Here is a 22,044-nt window from a genome sequence, read left to right on the forward strand (position 1 = left end):
GTCGTATTTAAGGGTGATGATTACTTTGGCCCTTGTGGTTTACAAGCCGACAAGGTAATGATGGCTGCTGCTTTCTCCACTATCTCCAGTCAATCCCTCTGAAGTGAGTGACTGTGTGTGTGTGTGTGTGTATGTGCGTGTTTGCGTTGAGCAGTAGTGAATGGATCTAAAAGCTTCGGGGTATTGCTTCACGTTGTCATGAGCAGCATTATTTCTGAGTGACAATAATTCACATAACCTATTCAGTAGCGGTTGCAGAGCGCGGAGCGTGTTCTCGTTTTGCCATCACAGGGCATCTGAGATGACAAAAGTCCCTTACTGTTGTTATAAGCTGCAGGGAAATAGTTAATTATGCAAAACTTGCCCTAGAAATAGTTAAATACATTGTCTCAGGCTGTTTTCGATGCCTGTTAGCTCACCTACATTAACATAGCCCGCTAGGCCACAAGCCAGCTCAGCTCTATGAGATAAATGCAACTAGGATTATGAGGAAATTAATAGAAACGGTTGCGGATGACTTCCTGATCGTTACCCACATCTGCCTAAAAATGTCTCACACTTCTCTCTCATGCATTGAGCATTCATTTTTGCACAGTGTAGATTTCAAACTCCGAGGTTTTCCCAGTGTGTGAAGCCACTTGATGACTTGATGCTGACGTGAAAATCCACTATATCGCTATTAGCTATCCTCTCTGACAGGCTGTCCTTGATAAAACAGACATGCACGATGGCCGCTGCTTCTCATCTTGCTCATGCCAATCACCGTCTTCATCAGTATGCGTGCGAGGGAGAGTGTGTGTCGTCGCGCCGCCATGTATTTATTGGAGAAGCTGTTGAACGTTTAGTTGCATTAAAGCGAAACACGCAGTCGCATCGAATTTTCAGTCAGATTTAAGAAAAGGCCGGCAGAGCAGAGCAGTTTGATCATATTGCACTTTAAATACCGGGATTAAATTATAGGAAGGGAAGGGGAGAGATGATTAGAGGAGAGAGAAATAGACGGGGGAGAATGAGCGTAGTTGACGCTGAGACTAAAAACACACCTCGTCCCATTTGAGCTGCATTTTTGATTGTACCAGGCTCTGACAGTATTATCTGCGACTTCGCCATCTTCCTGAAATACAGTGATTAAAGTCAGAGTAGTTAGAGGGGGAAAAATATCCAAAGCAAATGGAGGCAGAAAAAACTGTAAAAAAGCTTTTACTCCTTTTTACACACTTCAGTGCAATTAAGAAAGGTTAAGAGCAGCAATGCAACTTTTTTTTTTCATTTTCTGGCACTTTAAAGTCTTTCTAGTTGCTGGTCTACAACAGTTTGAAGTTTCCTCTCTGTGAGCACACAGCATGTGCCCTTTTAGTCTCACTAAGTTTCTTCTGTATTTTAACTTTTGAACAAAAAGCTCAGTCAAAGAGAGGCGTCTTGTGACCCACTACACTGACCTTTCTTACCCTTTGGTGGGTCCCAGCCCTCGATTTGGAAACCACAGCCAGGGCGGGTGTCAGCAGGAGGCATCTATGGCTCGTGTATCGACACACACCGCTCCTAATCCGGCGTGTTATCAGTGTGTGAAGTCATGTGGACTGGTATGAGTCTGCGGCTCAGCCTCCAACGCCGCGCGCAGCTGAGATCCGCTGATGAGGGCATCTCCGCTGGACGCATGTCATCCCTTCACACCCCCGACCCACCGCTGCCCGGCGGCCCGCATTAGCTCACAAGTCGGCGGCGAGAGAGAAGACGGGCTATATTTAGCCGCGCGCGTCGTGGAGAGGCTTTGCAATCAGGAGACCAGTCAGAAGTCAGATGTAGTCAAAATGATCAGCGGTGTTCGGCGCAGCTCTGCTACTGTGCCGCGCCAGCCGAAAACAAAATGTCCTGATTACAAAGACATGTTTTTGTTAGACGGAAAACAGACTATGTTTGCTTCGGCTGCGACTGGGCTTATTGTCACTGATGTAAACCAGGAAGCAGGCCTGAATATTTCTGCACGGATTTCTTATTTTTGTTTTGATGGAGCTGTCAGAACGACGGTTACTCAGCAGTATAAGTGTCATTGAAATGTTCGAAGTGGAGTAGATCAGACCGCGCAGGCCGTTCTCACACAGAGGTTTGACCTCTCTATATCTGGCTGTTTTCATGTGACCTTTTTACAAATGGATTAATTTGTTTCCAGCTTGCGCCCATGTGCATGTGAATCGGGAATATGATAAATGCACAAGTTAACCATCGGCATTATCTTTCCACAGTGAAAGAGGATGGAGCCATCAGCCTCTCCTGAGCTCAGTGTTCTTTCTGACCTGGTCGTCTTTGATTGTTTAAAGCCTCTGTCGATCAATTATTGGATATTGCTTTTGGGCCACTGCCTAAATTGTATTACTACTTGTAATTTTATACAGCTGAGCCTTATAAGTACTGGCTGGAGTAGTTTTTTTTTTTTTTTTTTTTTTGTTAAACCTTTTTAATATTTAATTGTGCCAGAAGTAAATGTATTGTACAATACGTTGAAAACAGAGTATCTGTGCAGCGCAGATTTTCCCCGTCTCCGCCGGCAGTGTTGTTTTAGCTCGTGCTCTGTTCTCAAGCTCTACTTTTAATTTGTACTGTGCCGGCAAGTGTTTGCAGAATCCAATACCATTGTGTTACAGCGAGATCACAGACGGAGCCTGTCGGGATCGTTGTTTGTAACAAACACGAAGCGGTGAGCGGTGGGGTTCTGTCCATAAACGGCAGCGGGTCACGTTGTCACACCGTCCCAGGAACCAGCTTTCCTCTCCAAGATGTAGGTCAGAGTTTTTAGGGTGCTGAGCAATGCTCACCGCCTCCCAACAGCTGCCGTGGCATGAAATCTTTGAGAGCGCATGTGGATAACTGGTCGGAATAACTGTATTAACCTCCGGTCAGGTCAGGTGTTCAGACTGAATCACCCTATCACTGAGCGCTCATCTGAGCACTGTTTTTTTTTCTGTGACTCCGTGACACCTTGCCATTTAAAACCCTCGCCGCTACACTCCTGCCTCTCTCTCCACGTTCATTTACATGCAGCATCAGTAATGCTTCTGATGTTTTGCTGCAAATTTAGTTTAATATTTCACGAGAGATGGCTTTCACACAAAGCATGTCATTCATTTATTCAGTCACTGATGATGATGAGTCCTTAACACACTGTTTTTGATCGAGTTTTTACGAAGTTATCATTTGATTTTGTTTCTTATTACTATAAACTCATGATAAATTCAGTTCTAACTGTGGTGCTTTCATAGAACGATAGAATAGAATAGCCTTTCTTTTTACTATAATTTAGTCTTAAAACCTTTGAAACCCGCAGCTCAGGAATACAGACAATAAACGCTTATTTCTGAAGTCTGGTAGGGGCAACAAAAGGCTTTAAACGTAACCAATACTGATAAAGAACATCTGCAATTGGTAAAAATTGAACAATTACCAACATGTCATATCATAACTTGGTGGAAAAGTAACTTTTTTGAGAACTTTTTTTTTAAATTTAAATTTAAAGTTTTTCTTTGTTGTTTTCCTTGTTGTGGCATATGATGAAAATCTCTGTATTTTTGCAAAACCAAGCAATTAATACAGAAAATTACTAGAAGTGCATCATAAATCTAATTTCAATAATACTTTGTGGAGCAAAATGCAGCGAAATAACTGCTGCACATGCATGTTTTTACAAAGTCGCCCTGACCGCAGGGCTTTGAGAGTATTGTTAGTGATCTTTTATAGCAGCGTCAGCCTACTTGAGGGTTTGGTGGGCCGGATTGGAGATTGTTGCAGGTCACTTGGTGCCACTAGCCTTACATTTGACATCCCTGTCTATTAGGACTAAAGAATAAGACCGTCTGACACTTAGTGGAAGACAGTATGGAAAGAAAAACGTGCTTGACCGAAACCTGATAGCCGGGATGAAGAATGAGCTGTCTCCTACACAGAATACGACTGAAGTGACTTTGAAATGCCGGTAAGACGGCGTGGATGTGGGTCAACAGGTATGCGTTTCCATTTGCCATCTGCAGCTGGAGACAAGTGGGGTGGAAGAAACGGCGAGTGGGATGCAAGCATCACGCTGAGTGGAGGGGTAGTAAAGAGGAGAGGGGAGCTGATGGCCGATGATTGGCCCGCACGCTGTAGTGGTGGCCTGATCAATCTTTTATAAGAACCACCGCTCTGTTTGTAGGTTCGACTTATCTTCCCTCCGCCATGTGTGGGCTAACGGTGGAGCCGTGAGTCACTCCGGGCTGCGACGTTGAGATAACTCCCAGTATTGTGCGTGCTGTTTTTCTTCCAGCGCAATTAACCGGCAATACAATTATCCAACATTACTTTTAATTCTGCCGTTCGATTGATGAAAACTGGGGCTGTGCGGCAATATTTACACAACTGTTTACACTGCTATGGCAGCACATGTACAGCGATGGAGAACAGACTCTTCCTCTCCTCTTTTTTTTTCTGTTTTAACATGTAATTGCCGATGATTGAGTATGGGCTGTATAAATGAGCTTCATTGTCAGATGGGTAATACATTTGGCCCTGCACTCAGTCAGATACGGCACATGGACATGTTGGTCATTGTTGCGACATCAAGATAAGGACGTGCGACTGAATGGGGATAAATTGCTCTGTTGTTGCTCCGCCGTTCAGCTTCTGACCATTAGCGCGCGGTCACATGACCTCCTGTCCTTTACAACAGGTCACACACGTGTCTCCGGGCTCTGCGTATGTGGCTTTCTGAGGATTAATAGCTGTACTACGGCTGGTCTGAGGCCGAGGCTTTAACTGGACAGTCGTCCCCGCCGTCGCCATGAAAATCCCAGGCAGCATCATCTGTCAACGCTGACGTTTTTCCTCGGTGTCCTTGGCTGTTGAGGGACTGATACGCCGTCAGAGACACGTTGTCCAGCTCATAAACGGCACACCTTGCCACAGCTTTTACAGAGACGTGACCTCTGATATCCTAAGAATGGCCCCTGTAATGTTTGTCTTTCACCGTTTAGAAGCTTTTAGCAATTTCCCACCTGTAGCTCGAAACGTCTTTATTTTCACATCCTGGTGCTGGTGATAATACATCCACTGTGAGCGTGCTCCTCGTGCTCCCGTATCAGATCGGACAGTAATTACAGACTTTGTGAGTTTACATTCCAGCGGCTTCAGCCAAACGTGTGGTTCACAGTTACGTTTGCCACTCTTGGTGCTTCGCTCTAAACCGGCACTTTTTCTCTTTTGAAAATGAACATTATTACCTGAATCGACAACAGAGAGAGAGGGGGAAAAAGAAGGAAACTGTACTCGACTGACTATAATTCTTGACAAAATACACTGACACCACAGGAATGCCAGCCAAGCTAATGGTGCTTTTGGTGGATTTAATTATTAAGCACATAAAGCTGAATAATAGAATAGCTTGAGCAGCGTTGTAAGTTCAGAAAACTACTTGAAATGACTAGTTCAGCCTTTTGAAACCAACAAAACGCTTCATGTGATGTTGTTACAGCATTGACAATCCGTGACAGCGCCACATCGTGATACAGATACTTTGGATTCATATTTTAAACTTCATTTGTTGAGTTTAAACCCTCCAGTAACACACGTGCACACACATTTTGTTTACCCACACACCCTTTTTAAAGAAACACTTTAATGCACACCGTTCTCCATCAGTGTTCAGCAGTTTTCCATTCATACGGTCTAAGTGCAGCTGTCATGCGAGTGCTGGTTTCAAGAAGTCCTGAGCTCCATCCTTAACATCTCAGCCTTAACCGTTTTCCCATAACACCAGGAGGGAAGGCTTCTTGCCGGCCTTTCAATAATAAACGATTAAGTAGAGGGTTTAACGTGCTTGTGTAGATAATGGGCTGGAAAGAAGGAGGCTTTCAAAGAACAGAGTGCTTTTAACCCAGAAAACCACCAGCAAGGAAGAAGGACGGGGTTTTTAATGGCTGGGAGCTTTCTCCCAGTGACATCTGTTCCACGTGGTTAATAACTCACTTCAGACTCAAACCCTCACCTCTAATGGACAGAAAGCTATTTTTATTCCAGTTGGAATCTACAAGTATTTATATCTGAAACGGATAAGTTTGTTTCTTTCAAATGAAAATCAAGCCTCTTGTGTGAACAGATCAATGAAGACAGTGGTCAAAGTGAAGAGGATATCCACACACAGTGAACACGTTCAGACTCTTTTATAGGCGGACTGGCAGGATTGTGGTAATTCAAGTCTTTTCTTTAGGCTTTCTTTTTAATGCTAAGGAAACAGATGACCTCAAAGCCTTATAATTGCTTTAAGACATCAAGAATCTCAGGAATATGTCAAAAGACGTATATGTTTCATTTGAAAGGGAGAAAATCCTGTGAACATTTGTATTTTGATTACCAAACAAAATGAAATGAAATGAAATAATGAGACGATCCCTTTCTGTGTGAAGTTTTGAAGTTCCCATGAGGACTAGCGCGTGGCGTCGTAAAATGCTGCTCCCGGTGGCGTGCTGTCGGACTGAACTCGCCTACATTTGTTTCCAGTGGCTGTGTGAAGGACGGATAACGACGAGGTAATGAATCTAATGGTGGCTGAACAATGTTATATCATGATGTGACGCATGCCGTAAAGCAGTCCGCACATTTGGAGTTTTTTAGTGTGCAGGGTTCCTACCACCCTCCTCACAGCTGCTTAGTCCAAGTGAAAGCAATACTGACGCCCTCAGGCCGTGACAGAGGGGTCATTCAACTAGTTGTAAGTCGATGTATCATCACAAAAGATATTTAAATGTTTTATTAAGGTTGAAAGGTTCCTTAGTGTCGCTTTAACACAACAATATTTCAGGTGAAAACGCATCATTTTTAACGTTTTGGTTTCAGAAATGCTTTGCGTTGACATGAAAACTTTTTGAAAATGTTATCACGGTGACTCTCAACTCTAAAACTACCACGTTCCAGCCAGCCGTGTAAACGGACCCTGGAGGTTAATAGGTGACTGTAACGTTGCCTGTTCTGAAATTGGTGTGAATGTGTGTGTGTGTGTGTGTCTCTGTTCTAGACCTCATCTTGTTTCAGTTGTTCTGCCGTCACCCTGAACCTCGTATGGATGAATGAAGCAGATGGATGGATGAAGTTATTCGTGTGCTCAACAGTAACATAAGAATTGTACACACACACACACACACACACACACACACACACACACACACACACACACATTTCTTGGCCTTGATGATGCGACGTCTGGAGTTACACTTGAACTGCAGCTGCTCCCGGTTAGTCAGGCGATGGATTTAATCACAGCTGATTTTTTTTTTCTTTTTTTGTCGTTCCACAAGTGTGAGGACTTGACTTCGCACCTCTTCCCGTCCTTGCAGATGCTCTCTGACTCTGGCGTCACATTTAACCCGGCTGCTGTGCTCAGTGTGGATCTAGATGTACTCGATACAGGGGTTACATTTCTGTATTTACAGTAAAACATTAAGGATCGTGTTGTTTTGCTTCATAGTCATCACATATGTATTGTCTCGAACCTTCATGTTCTTACACCGTGAAATTATAGCATATTTTCTGAGGTATTTTAAAGTATTAGAAGATATCATGCTTCAGTTCTATGCTTTTGAGTGTGAAAGACACGATTTCCATTTTGAACATGCATCTAACACACATCCATGAGGCTTTGAGGACAGCGGTATACTTCTCTGTAAACCTGCACGCAGGATGTGGCAAAATTATTGTATAATTTGCACAAATCTAGACAGAAACCTATGCTGGTCATAGATTTCTGAAGCTATAAATTGTGACAAATGCTGTAGAAATATCCTCCAGGAGCACCGTAGAGCTGAAATGTTCATTTCTGGAGTATTTTTGGGTTTTAGTGGTTGCCAGTTAAAGAGTTCACTGTTTCACCATAATTCAAACACTAAAGCTGTGATGCAGGCGTGCACACAAACACACACACACACACACACACACACAAACACACACACACACACACACACACACACATACACACACACACACGCACAGAGGCTCCCAGATGCTAACGTAAACAAATAGTCGCAGAGTGCCCTGCAGTGTTGCCAGTCACCCTTTTTATGTCTGACTGCTTCTCATTGAAATGGCAAGTCTCTGAAAGGAGCGCTCTCAGTTTAGAAAAAAGAGACATTTGTCTCCTCAGTCTGGATGTGGATGCTGTCTGCATACAGATGTTCGCCCTGGGGCTCTGAAACTAATACCATATGGCCAAACCGTCCTTTCACGTGCCCGATCGTGTTGATCGCAGGAGTGGGAATGGCTGTCTTTACGAGTGCACACCTTCTGTTCTTTCAGATAGGATAATAAGATAATTCCTTAGAATGAGTGTGTTGGTAAGCTGGATTGGGACCAGGAGGTGGGCAGTGAGAAAACAATGCATCACAGATGCCTGCAGCTGCTTTATTTTTAGAGAAGTCCTGGCTGCAAAAAACTCATGTTGATATTATGCAAATGCTACGTAGCTTTTGCATTGTTGGATAATACTGGTTTTATTTAATTAATTTGCATCTTTAGCGGTTATGTGATTCTGGAAAAGAAAGTGTCAATGCGTTATTAGAGTTTATATTTCCCTGAGTGACTCAAAACTGAAAGAAGTTGTCCAATTTATGGGTTCCTTCATTGCGGATTATATAGAGACAGTATACGTCCAACAAAGTATTTAGTTGTTCTGTCAACGCTTCCAGGATGCTTTTTGAGATATTTTACACTGTTTGTTGCAATTCTAGAGTTTAAAGAGGAAAACTACAGCAAGACTGAGTAGTGACTCTGCTTTAATACATCGATGATGTTGGCAGAAACCGAGGCAGCTGAGCTTTACTGTCTGAAGACAACATTATCTCTGATGACCTTTTTCTGATTTACAATGGTCTTCAAAGATTATGTTTTCGAACTAATGCTGTTGCACTGAAAGGTTTTTTTATGGTTTTAACTATACAGTCAACATTTATGACTCCATAACCAACTCAGAGCGTCCCATCCCGAGCTGGAGTTTTGTTGTGGAAGCTGAAGGCATGGTCCTTGAGTGGCGAATCTGCCTGTGGTCACTGCTTTAGCGTGCCGCTCCTGGGATTTAAGTTGTGCATTCAAGCATCCACAATCCAGTGATGTTTGGGCTTCAGTGAAAGAGTTCTGGGTATTTGAAAGTGCTGCTCCTTCACGTCGACTCTCCTGGACTGTCTCCGGCGGTATTTCAGGCTCTGCTAACTGGAAGCAGACTCGAGAACGGAGCCAGGACACGCCGGAGGGATAACGTATCCCATCCAGCCTGGAAACGCCCACCGAGGAGGAGACGGAGGGTACGGCTGGAGAAATAGATCGACTGACAGAGTGCAGCAGGAGACCGAGACCAGAAAGAGTGCTGGACAGTGGATAGGACGCTCATTGGATGGTCAGCAGGTCTCTGATTGACGTAGCATAGAAAAGCTGTAACGTCCACTGCTGCTCAGTAAAAACTGAATTGCTTGTTTATTCATAAGACGGAGTGAGCTATTAGATTTATCTGCGTTTTATTCCAACAGTGAAAAGAAGAGACTGTCAGAGACTTGGTTTTAGGTCACCCGTTGCTTTAATGTACTGCAGAAGCTTTGAATCACACACACGTGCACACACACTTTCTCAGACAGTGACACACAGTCTCCTGTCCTCAGGGTGGCAAAGATCTCATTTAGATAACTCTCCTGATCTCTCCGTACCTCCCAGAGTCACCCTTCCCCATTATCCTCATCCATTATGTTACCACATGAGACGATAACAACTTTAACTGATCCTCTGCCTCGATAGGGGAAAAGATCTGTCAGGCTTGGAGACGCCGTCTGAACTGGATAGATTGCTTTTGCAGAAACGTCCATGCATTCCAGAGATTTTGATGTTACTGGGTATTATCGGCCCAAGAAATAACAGCCAGCATCAGAATACTTTTCAGGATTTAGCGTTTTATCTCTCTACAAAGCACTGGTCTTGTGATCGTTGGGTTGGAGACGCCCATTAACCATGTGGGGGACGCTGTGTTGATGTTCTTGAAAGTGTGGGGTGCTCGGCGCAGCCAAATCACCCTGAACTGCCATAATTGTAGTTTGTCGCGTTCTCTGTTTAGTCTGCAGCTCAGCTACCTCCACAGCACTTACAACCCTCCGCCTCTGCAGAGAGAGAGAGAGAGAGAGAGAGAGAGAGAGAGAGAGAGAGAGAGAGAGAGACCTTGAAGGTGGCAAGTGTATTTATACACAGAGGTACTTGTGAAGGGGTGTGTCTGTGTTTTTCTTTTTAAGCATCAAACACATTCTGTCCTCTCGTAAACTTAGAGTAACTGAAGAAGTGGGCTCATGTATAAACTCCACTTCCAATGGAAACAGTAGAATTAGGATTTTAACTCGTTATAAATCAATGCTTGCCTTTTTTCTTTTACAGTGTTGTCTTTTGGCAAAGTCTCACGCCTCACATTATCCGTACGACTGTTTCGTGTGTTCGTTGCATAACAGATGATGTTCACAATGCTGTGATAGCACTAGGCAGCAAAAAATAAGAAGTGTTTCCAAGACGTTAGAAGCAGGACGTGTCTTCCATCCACTGATGTATTAGTTTACCAAACTGCAAGACATGTTTAAAATCAAATAAAAAGCACTGTATGTGAATCATGCAATGCTTTATTTTCTCACTGCATGTGGTTCATGCTTTTAGGGTTACCTTTACTGATTTTTGCTGTATTAAAATAATGATTTTTAGCCTTCACTATCAGGCAGGAATTTGACTGATGGAGCCCAGAAACTATTCAACATCCAGTTGAGTCGTTTCCAGGAAGTCCAGTGTGTGAGATGTAGCGGCTGTAAACAGGAGTGCAGTATATGATTTACTGAGAACGGCGGTTCCCTCAGAACGACCCCGTCATGTGAACGTAGGAAGCAGCTCCTTCCCGTCCGGCTGCGTTACTCCGCCATGATTTTTTTAGTAGCGTCTGTGTTTCCACTGATTCTCCTCTGAGCTCTTCACTGATGCGGCATAAGAATAGCTCCACGGCTGCATCATGTACGTCCTGTTTCTGAACAAACTGTGCGTGTTTCACCAGGCTGAAGTCTGAACTGTGCCGTACGGCCGCTGATTGTCTTCGCAGAAGAAGAGGAAAAAGGAGCTAAACTTACAGGTTTTATTCGGTTTCAGTGTAGTTTGTCACCAAGCTGGTTTGTCAACTGACTGTTTATGTAAATCAAATGCATTTTAAGTAGAAATAAAATGTATTACATGCATGTTGATTAAATTGTGTCAGTTCTTCTGGTTGGATTAAAACAGTCTTTTCAAGCTCTGGACTGCAGAATTCCTCTCTCCTTTAGTCTTAAATGCTAATCAGTATTTTATTTCATGCATTTGTCATTTCCCTGCTGACTATCTCTGTCAGTACAAGTCCTGACAAGACTTGCCTCTCTGAGTGCGTGTGTTTTGCCCTCAGCGCAGGGCCCTGCCACCACCGACTGTCCCTTCAGCGCCGGCGTTCGGCCAGCCTCTGTCAGCGCCGCTGACCGGACCAGCTGTTTCTCCCTCTTTCTTCCATCTTATCTCCTCCGTCACACGATCCGTCTCCCCGCTTTGCGACTCGCATTGTGAAAGAGGCAGCGATAGGGCGCCTGGTGGCGCAGCTCTTGACACCGCCGCTGATATCCACACACGCTGGCATCAGTGGGAGACAGTTCTGCGCGCGTGTGCGTGTGTGTGTGTGTGTGTGTGTGTGTGCGACTTTGTGAGTGTGCGTTGGACAAAGCAACCCAGGACTCAAACGCTGTCCGGTGGCTCGTGGGAACACAGAGGACATTTACACACTGCTGTTTTGTGCTTCTGTTGACAGACACACAAGTGGGCGGAGGACAGTGAAGGTCAGAGGGTGCACAGTTTGGGATGCGGCCGGTCAAACCCAGTTAGACAAACAATAAGAGCGGAACGGGATGGGTCCGGGCTTAAGCCTGTCTGGCCGTGCCTGGGCTCGGGCTGCTGGCGTAGGCACTTTTTTGCGTCCTGTGCATCACACACTGGGAGTTATCAGAGCATGCAGGCAGGGATCGCAGTAGCAGGAGCCGCCGCCGCCGCCGCCACCACCGCCGCAGCTCGATGGGGACTGCAGAGGGTCCTGGATCTGACCTGATTTGTCAATCTGATGACTTCACAGATGTGTTGCCCCTCCGGGGAATCGTCGCCTCACGCTGAGCTCAATGTTTCATGTTTTGTTGAAAGAAAAAAGTGAGGTGCATAATGGATTTATCAGGAGTGCAATTTGACATCAAAGCGCGACATCAGAGGAGGCTGTAATTGTTTGGGACTGTCTCGCCATGGCTTACCCGGAGCACTTTGATTGGCTGAAAGAAACCGTTAATTTGTTTCCAGGTAAGAGCAGTGATTCATGGAGCCTTGTAGAGGTTGGAATGTAAAATTTAGAGAGACTCAGATGAGACGTATTTATCATCAGGACCAACATTTTTATTGCCGGAGCTTCCTGAAGTCTTTTAATGTGATTTGAATGAGGGACATTAGAAAGTTCTCAGCGTGGAAACGATAAAAAGCCTCTTCATCAGCTGAAGTTGTTTACTGCTCTACAAACACATCTTCCGGGTAATGCAAGGTGAAACGCCTGTCTGTGTAAACGGTTTGGGAGCCAATTAAATCTTGTGAAGAAGCAGGGTCGTGTGCGAACAAGTGCATGCAAAATGGGCGAGAAGTGAACAGCAGACAACAGAGCCGGGCAGGACAAAAGAGGCCGGCTTGAACGGGACGAGCGGAGACACCGATGAAGATTCAGAGACAAAATTTCAGGCTCTTTTTGAGCAGCGTCTGTCACTCAAACCAAACAAAGCTGCACAGATAAAAAAAAAAAAAAAAAAATAATGCCAGGCTTCAAGCAGTAACTCATTTGACCTTTTAATTAAATTAGGGATTCCTCCCTTTTTCCTGCAGGGGAAACATGAGAAAAGAAGGTTGCTCCTCCTTCAGCTTGTTTATCAGAGAGGATTTGTGCCCTATTCATGTTGCGTATTAAATTATGTATGTTCCACATTTGCATACTTGTGTGCGAGCAAAATGCTTTGCATCTCAATAGCAAATTGTTCTTGTGAATCACAATCTAACAGATCTAAATTTACTGTGGGAAACACACGAATGCATCACGCTGCCACGAAAACATTAGCATGCAGTTCGGATCCGGATATAGACGACGTGCACAAGTGAGACGCAGTCCACGCAAGTGCCAGTGTGCACACGCACGTGTGCCGAGTCCTTATTTCGCTCTGTTTGTCGAGGTGTTGTACGAAAGGGGAAATGCCTGTGGAGGCTCAGATGGTGACAGATGGTTTGAAGACAAATCAGCCTGGGAGTCAGGATCTCTGCCCTGGAACCAGTCGTCCCTTTGAGTGTGTGCGTGTCATGCACTTTGTGTGTGTGTGTGTTTTGTCTATAAATGCATTGTGTTTCTGTTTGTAACTGTGTTTTTAGGGTAATTTTTAATATATATATGTAATTTTTTTTTGTCTTGCGTGACTCGGCATGTCCATGTGTTGTGTGTGCAGTGTGTTGAATGTTATGTAATTCTCCTCGTAGCTCACAAAGTATAACAAAAATACGGAAACATATTGCTTTCACGTAGTTATGGGATTTTCCTGTGGCAGAGGAGGATTCTATTTGTTGAGTCTTGCTGCGCATAACTGATTGTAAACATGCACAGAGAGCAGAGGAACACAAGAGCAGGCACACAAGTGTGCATGCTCTCCTGTAATAGTGAGGATCTGAGCCTGATTGCACGCTAATCCATATGGACTAATGTCAAAACAAAAATAAAGGTTCTTGTCATCCAACTTTTCAATCTGAACTGTGCTAAAAGTGTTTGTCCAGCCTTTCCCTTTTCATGTTAAACCATAAAAGGTCTTTTGGTTTTCCCCCTGCAAACGGCCGAGATGCTTTTATTGCTGTGTAAAGTGTTGGAATTTTAATGTGCTGCTGTTAGCGTTGTTAGTAGCTCAGTATAAAACACTCAACGTGATTGACGGTGGTTCCCGGCACGCACAGCCACGGCTCACTCCTGCTTTACGCACCCGGAACGACGGAGCTGCAAAACTCTAATCACTGCCGTATATTTCCCGGCTCTGTTTCTCACCGTTGCTCGCCCATCTTGGGCGGAATAACCTTGCAGGCATTAGCCCGTTACTTCACAAGGTGCTTCAGAATCCGCCCATAAATTACAGCTCAAGAGCTACTTATGTGTGGCAAGCAGGAGAATTCTGTGAAGTCAGTGGTTCCTCCAGTCTGCCTGTTATTCCTGTGACACCCTGCACCCTTGAAGCAAGTTTGGGCTGTTCTAACACATAAACATGTGTCTCCATCTGCTGTCCCGTGAACATGCAGCGCTCGGTGCATGTGTTGTTGTGTCTCCTCACAGTTGAGCTTGGCCCAGATGACTTAAGCCCTACTAGCCGTTCATAATCTCCTCGCCAGGAGCACCATCTAGGTCAGGGGTTTCCGTCTTCACCGCGGCTGCTTAGCGAGAACAGAACCAAGACGCTGCTTCAGAGACAATTTGTCCTGCATACAAGATTTGGAAGATTAATAAAATGCCGCTCTTGTTCAGCTGTAGGGAAATGTGTTTCACATCTGCAGCATTTTTTTTAGTTATACTCTGACATAAATGGATGTTTAACCCCTTATCTTACAATAAAATGCTGTAGAATCTCAAAACTTTTTAACAGCAGAGCAGATATGACATTATAGCTCGTTCACTGTACTTTAATTGCTTATTTTTATGGGACATGCTTGCATTTTGTTGTTCTTGCTCTGAGGTAACAGGGACTTTGGCTACAGCCTGTATCAGCTTGATGATTCAGTGCAAGGCTGCGATCAAGCCCAGTTTAGTCACTGTGTTCTACTGCAGAGGGCTTTTCTGCCTCATCCTCAACGTCATCTTCATCCAGTTTGTTTTGTGAATGTCATCTTTAATCAGCGTAACGTCCGCGGTCTGGTATTTCATCCTGAAAGAAGCCACTTTGTGCGGGCGCGCTCTAAAAATAGAAGCAAGGTCAGAAACCTGGGGTCGATTCGTGAAGGTTTAAGTGGACTTCAGCCAAACGTGGACGGCCTGCTGACATGTGCGCATTGTGCAAGAGATCAGAAAGATGAGGGTGGATTGTGAGGCATTTGCCAGAGGAAAGAGACTGAGTAGTTTTTTTAAATTTTAGAAATCAGGCCACGTGATGAACCACGAGACAAAACAGTTTTTTTGTGTGTGTGTGCAGTTCACTGGAAGTTGCTCACACAAGTGACACACTAAGGATTTATTTTTCTCTTATTTTAGATCCATACACGATGATCACAGAGTTTAGAAAGCATGAGGCAGTGATCACTTCCTTCACTCACAGTCCGCTGGGATCAGCTCCTGCACTCCATGACCGTAACGTGGTTTAGAAGATGAATGAACTGACAGTAAATGTTGTATTTACATGTATTTTGTCGTGACGTAATGCTTTGAGTTACACAAACCCCTCTCTATTGTTCTGGTTTGTGATGATTATACAGTACAATGCAGCACTGCACTGTGTGTCACGAGTTGTGTAAAAAAATGCCTGTGGGATGAGGTTTCTATCTATGACTTAACACGTTTTTGATCCAGTATTGGGTTTTTTTCTGTGCTGCATAATAATCCTCTGTGCTGTACAGTATGTGCTGTAAAACTCTGTTGCTCTCCTGGACTGTCTTGCTTTGCTTCTCCCATCAATCTATCTCTCCATCTTTCCTGTTTGCTTTCATCAGGGCTTATCGGGCTCTTCTGCCGGGCAGCACAGGAAATGATTAAGAGAAATTTCCAAGATTACATTTTTGCTTTGTATAAGTTGTATTTAAAAAAAAAAAAAACAGGCTGTTTGCCGGTTTCCTTCGCTGCATGTGTTTCTCTAACAAGTCGAAAGGGCTGCTCGTTTTCCAAATCCGAAACTGACTCCACACACTGCGACGCAATTAGCACCCTTCAGCAAGTAAACCTGCGGGTTTTAGAAAATCTAAATCTATCTCTGATTCCGATTTGAGCTGTTTGCTAAAAATTGGATGTGAGCCTGAATGATTAAGTGCTGGGATGATGACACGATTTCTGCACTGTTGGAGAAAATATTTACCAGGAAATGCAGCACCGGTAGTGTCAGAGGATGGATGGATGGATGGATGGATGGATGGATGGATGGATGGACAGCCACCATTGATGTGGCCTGGCACAGCGAGCATCCTCCAAAACAGAAAGTGAGGGAGAGCAAAAGGGAAGGTGGGGCGAGGTGGGACGGGGGCTGTTTTCCCCTGAACACAATGCCTCCTAGAAGAGTGACACAATGGACCTCATTCACAGCCGAAACAACAGCTGGATGGCATTCTGTTCCTGTGACTGGACATCGTGCATACTCTCAAAGTCAGCAGTCACGATGGGCTCTCCAAACTGCTCCCAAACACAGGGACAGGAGTGGCCAGGCTGCATGTTTTGTTAAGCTTTCAAATAAAACAAAATTCCAGAATGCTAACTTGGCACCATTTCTTTAGTTTTCTCTTTGCTTCAGTACTCCACCCCCCCCTGTTTATGTTACATAACTAAAGTGGACACTTCTGTTTTTTCAGCCTGTTTGGACGCGTTTCGCTTGTTCTTTCCTTGTTTCTATCCTGCAGCATTACAGGGCTGAGGTTATTATGCTGCACAGCAGCCAAGCAAGCGCACAACCAGCACGCCAGAGTCTAAAATATTACCCAGCATTCGCTTTAAAGCCGATTGTCACGGCCAATCAGTCTGATTTATCTGGGATGCCTCAGCCCTGCCATGTCAAGCACAACAAAGGAGGCGCGCGCCGCCGTAGTGACTCCGTAATAAAGCACGGCCAACACTTGTTTTCTCATCCTGCTAATTAGCGCCCATTTTTAAATGTCACACAGTTTCTCTTGAAGTCTTAATACCTTGGTACGTCTTCCTTCTGGACAGCTCATTATCGGATTGAAACGTTTGTGGCACATGTTTCTTGCAGGTCGTCATATTTTGGAGCGATCATATTTCTTGGAATTGTGGATTTTGCATGTTGTACCTGGCAAGCATGGGTTGGTTTTGCAGCAGCTCCAAATATCCAAGGCATGCAGTGTTTCTGCATGTATTACAGACCGTCCGACTGTCTGTGTCGGTATTATGATCAGCTGGCTGCCTGCTCTCAGTGGTAACTGGGATTTGCTTCATCCCACAAACCTGAACTTGGATATGGTGTCTTTTCGAAATGCAGAATGTAAAATGTAAAGAAATTCAGCATATTTCCATTAAAGAGTGACAAACCATTGCTCTTGAATAGCACCTCTTCAGAATGTGCAAAAACATTAACTGTGCGATACATTAAATTTCCTGCCTCAGCTTGTGTGTTTCATGGTGTTGTGATACAAGCTGCATTAAAGAAGCACTCTGCTATAGTGTGCTATACCACATACAGTTAAATATTAATGAGTGCACCCAAGGTCGAACTGCTGAAGCAACTGAAGCATGAATTGGAAAACAAAACTCCCTGAAAATCCCCGAAAAGCAACAACCTGCGCTGCCCTTCAAAGTGAGAATATTCCTCCTATTACAGAGAACATGCAGTAATGTTTTCTTTGTCCTTGGGTTGCCAGGTTTGCCAGGGTTTTCCAGCATGTTTGGGAAGAAGAAGAAACGGCTGGAGATCTCAGCTCCGTCGAACTTCGAGCACCGGGTCCACACGGGCTTCGACCCGCGGGAGCAGAAGTTCACCGGGCTGCCGCAGCAATGGCAGAGCCTCCTGGCGGACACTGCCAACCGCCCCAAGCCCATGGTGGACCCCTCCTACATTACCCCCATCCAGCTGGCACCAATGAAGGTAGAGTTGGTCTGGACCAGGCCAGAGCAGAGGGGACGGCCATTATTATTTCCAGTTTGTTGCTCACCCCACCTTTCTCTCTCTCTTGCACCTCCACCACCCTGGTTCTTCCCCACCTCTGCTGTCTCCGCCTGCAGTACACTTTTAACTTTCTTCTTAAACTCTTACTTTCGCTTTTGACGTGTTAGTCCAGTCTGTCACTTCAACATTGTCGTCTCTCACTGCTTCACTGTCCACCTGTTAGCGCTCTGTCCTCAGAGACAGAATAAATCATTTTCCCCACCAGCTGGTCTCTCCACACGATTCAAATGTCCCTGTCGTCTCTCAAATTGTAGTCACAGTGTTGCATGTTATTGTACTTCAATCCTGCATTAAGCATTGAGTTATACATGCGGACGTCATAGTGCCAAACAGAACAGACGGGTAAAGAATAACTGACACTTTTAAAAGAAGAACTAACAGCACTGTTGATTTATTAACATTAAATGACAGAACTTTTGCTGCTTTTAATCTTTTCTGATCATCTTAACAGTGCTGCTGAGGCCATTTATGATTATTTTTAATTCTCTCCTTGTCGCAGTTTGTGCATGTTTTCTTTTGAAAGTTCATGAAAAGAATGCAAGACTTAAATTAACACCCATTGTTCCGTTCAGACCATCAAGCTGTCGTGAAATCTCCGAAGCTTCTTGTTCTGCTCAAAGCTGCAAAAGTTTGGACTGTTTTTTATCTTTCCTCCAGTTTATCTGGATGAGATCAGCTGAAGACAAAAGCTGTTGTGTTAAAAAAATATTGTGAGTATTTGAGACCAAACGAGACCAGCGGTGGTTATTTTTACATGTATGGTTGATGAAGCATTGAGGTCATTTGATCAAACATGTTCTTCCTTTAAAATGTGTCTTCATGTATCATGATCCATTTTCCAAACACAAGTTTCCTTTCTGGTTTTGGCTGTGTGACTTCTCCCGGCCTCTCCTGTGAATGTGAATGTGTTTCCCCACTTCTCTCTGAGTGTCTCCTCTGATGTGTTGTTGTTCATTGGTGCTTCTTAATGTATCGCTCTGACACACGTAATCGGCTGTTAAACGGGCGGGTGCTAATTTCAACCACCTACACACCCAAGAATTCGCTAAATTCCAAATGAGTGTTGCACCTTTCTCTGGGTTGTAGCAGAACGCATTGAGCCGCTTTCCTCTCATACTTCAGGGATGCATTAACCCTAATATGTCTTCACAGGGTCAGTGCTGTAAAAGTGGCGTTTATTCTCTTTTATGTACTTCCTGTGGTCCCATAGTAATGCATGTGTGACCCACAGTCTGATCTTTCAGAGGGCCAGAGCCCCTCAGCTTTAAAATTTAGCACCACTTATAAAAAAAAAAAACACCTTTTCATATCACCGCCGTTGACCTTGATGATACTTTTAAAAACACTCACCCAAGAGATGTGTCTTTGTAAATCTAATTTCTGTCTAGTGATACTGAAAGCTCATGCATAAAGCGAGTGCTGCTGGTTGCACTTGAGTCCATCCAGCGAGACTAAATGCACTATTACAGGTCCTGTTGACAGGAAAATCTGAGAAAAAAACCACACAAAGCTCTAATAGAGAACAGCAATATGCCACAGGAGATATCTCTGAAGAGGGGGAAACAAGAAAATAATTCTCTTGCTCTCTTCACAGATATCTCCCAAGAATGTCCGGTCGTCCGAAACGCCGTTGCCCAAAGTATGACTTCCTCTTCCCTTCTGCTCCCCGCCCCCTCCTCCTCCTCCGACCCTCTCTATTCTTTTAACGGCCGTTCTCACACAGTCACAGCTCCGCTGCTTTGTTTCCACACCTGTCCTCCGCTGCCTGCTGCCATGCGTTCAGGTGGAGGCGGTGTGTCGACAGGAGCGGGGAGAAACGCTGAGACGGACTCCTCACATGACATAACTGACATTGCTCCTCCAGACCTTCTCTCTGAGACTTCATCCCCACTCCTCTTTTACATCATTCGCATGAGCCTCCCTTAGCGAGGATTAAGTGCAATGGCATGACCCCCCCCCCCCTTGTTTCTCCCTTTTTGCTGTGGAGCGCTATTGCTAACGATGATGATCATAATGGTGATGATGATGCTGATGATGGAGATGAAGATGATGATGATGATCGGTGCTGATATGTGAAGTGCATGTTGCCATGACAGCTGATTCTGCTCTGTAAGAGGTCAGCGCTCTGCAGAAAATAGGTCATGATGGGTCTGCATGCGTTCAAAAAAAAAAAAAAAAACCCTTCGATCCTTTTTTTGATCCGACCCAAAGCCCACTGAGCCTGACAGAGGCAAACTCTCCTCTCCTCTCCTCTCCTCTCCTCTCCTCTCCTCTCCTCTCCTCTCCTCTGAAAGTAGTCTGATGTTGCTTTGGAAGACAGGGTCGCATCTTTGCTCCCACATCCAATTCAAAGGATTTAGCGTTGCTCTCTCCCACATGCTTAGAATACAAACTAACAAATCTGTGTGCAGATCTCGCTCGAGTGTGTTTGAAGAAGGAGATGAAGGATACTTTTTCCTTTGGTCGAATTGAGTGACATCGAATTCCAGCAACGCGGAGCTTGTTCTCAATAAAATCCAGTCATATCTTTGGATTCTGTCAGTGTCACTCTGAGTGCAAATGCAATTGTCTCATTGCATTTTAACAATGACAGAAAGTATTTTTAATGGATGTGTGTGTATTTGAGACTAACATTCACCTTGTAAGGCCCTTGGTGTGAATCCGAGCTGGCCTTGGAGGCATTTCTCTGTGGAATTTGAATGTTCTACCTGTGTGCTCTTGATTCCAGCTTCCTCCCACAGTCTGACTGTTTGAGACAGGTTAGTGAGTATGAGGCCTCATTCTCAGGGGGAAAATTCCAAACTTGCATTGCGTTTTGAAACACTGCTACTGCGCATGCAGCTGTAGGAAATAGTTCTTCTGCACATGTGTGAGTAGACGTACAGAAACAACAACGCCAGCCTCCAGGGTGTCATGACTCCCGGACCATTTTCTCCTGGGACTCGGTAGTTTAACAACCCAACTTCATGTGGCCACACAAATGTCTGTGTTCTCCCATGTTTATAGCATATTGTTGTCCTCGTGTATGTGGTTTCATTCCAAAAGCAAGCAACAGCACCCACCAGTGGCCCCAAAGGAAAACTACCTAGTTTTCAGCGTTTTCTGCTGTTTCTCTGTAAATGGAAGTTATTAAAATGAAACGGTGTAGACCTGAAGCTTTTCTGAGACGAAAACCTGAGAGTGCTGTGTGAGAATAGGGCCTGGACTGGATAATTAAAAGAAATGGAAGCTGAAGGGATAGTGGTGGTTCTGGTTAGTTTGGCAGTAAGTCTCAGTGTCCTCCAGTTGTGTGAAGATGTGTGTGACCCCGGCTCCCACGGTTATTTATAGTGTCTCACCCGTGGCCAGATGTCCCGCTCCCCTGGTCGCGCTGACACTTGATTGACATGAGACTTCCTCGGCGTGGCAGACTCCCCCAGGTCCGTCTGCCGTGTGTTAATACACACTCCAGGTGAATATTGATAACGCAGTGTCTGTCATACTACAGTAAGAGGTCTCCAAAGTGTCGAGAGTGTGTGCGTGTGTGAACAGATTCTTGTGTGTGTGCTCGGAGAGGTCTGTGTGGTCATCATGCTGAAATAACTACTCCCTCTGCCCTCTGGCTGGAACACTCATCGTGTATTCACCATGCTTGTAGCCTTGTTGTCAGACTGCTCTCCTCAGCTGAGCGTTGGTATCGCTCGGAGCTCCGGCTCTCATCTCCCCCCACTCCCCTCCTCCGCTCCCCCCCCCCCCCCCCTCCCTTTAGCATACACGCTAATCCAGAAGTGTGGGCTAACACCGTTGCCCTAACAGCATCTCCATGTTTTAAACATTGCGCTCCCGAAGCTCTCGGCAAGTCTGAGGACCTGCAAAGTGCAGCGGTGCATGAGTAAGTGCACTGTAATGCACATCTGTGCAAAACACCTTCACGGAGTTGCATCTCTTATTTTCAAGTATACGTGTGTGTGTTTGCGTGTGTGTGTTAATGTGTTGCGCCGTGTGGTGGCCATTACTACCGTCAGGCTCATATTGCACCTTGACTTTGACACAGTCCAAATTGCAGTGTCCTAAGGAGGGGAGAGGGTAATTAACCACGAGGGTGTTT

The 22,044-nt window shown here is 44.9% G+C and overlaps 1 protein-coding gene across 4 annotated transcripts in view; it reads left to right on the plus strand.

Annotated features, from left to right (window-relative positions):
* The window catches only part of pak5 (p21 protein (Cdc42/Rac)-activated kinase 5), a 55,662-nt gene that overhangs the window by 9,731 nt on the left and 23,887 nt on the right, over nt 1-22,044 (plus strand). Inside the window, exons 1-3 of one of the 4 annotated variants that reach the window (XM_030109808.1) lie at nt 12,097-12,378; nt 17,653-17,876; nt 19,552-19,596. In XM_030109808.1, the coding sequence (XP_029965668.1) occupies nt 12,324-12,378; nt 17,653-17,876; nt 19,552-19,596 (324 nt within the window). In that variant the 5' untranslated portion in view covers nt 12,097-12,323. Of the gene's footprint in view, nt 1-12,096; nt 12,379-17,612; nt 17,877-19,551; nt 19,597-22,044 lie in introns of those variants that run through there. The other 3 variants (XM_030109812.1, XM_030109811.1, XM_030109809.1) reach the window with 3 other exon arrangements.

The sequence above is a fragment of the Salarias fasciatus genome, chromosome 15, assembly GCF_902148845.1.
Source record: "Salarias fasciatus chromosome 15, fSalaFa1.1, whole genome shotgun sequence".
Lineage (NCBI taxonomy): Eukaryota > Metazoa > Chordata > Actinopteri > Blenniiformes > Blenniidae > Salarias > Salarias fasciatus.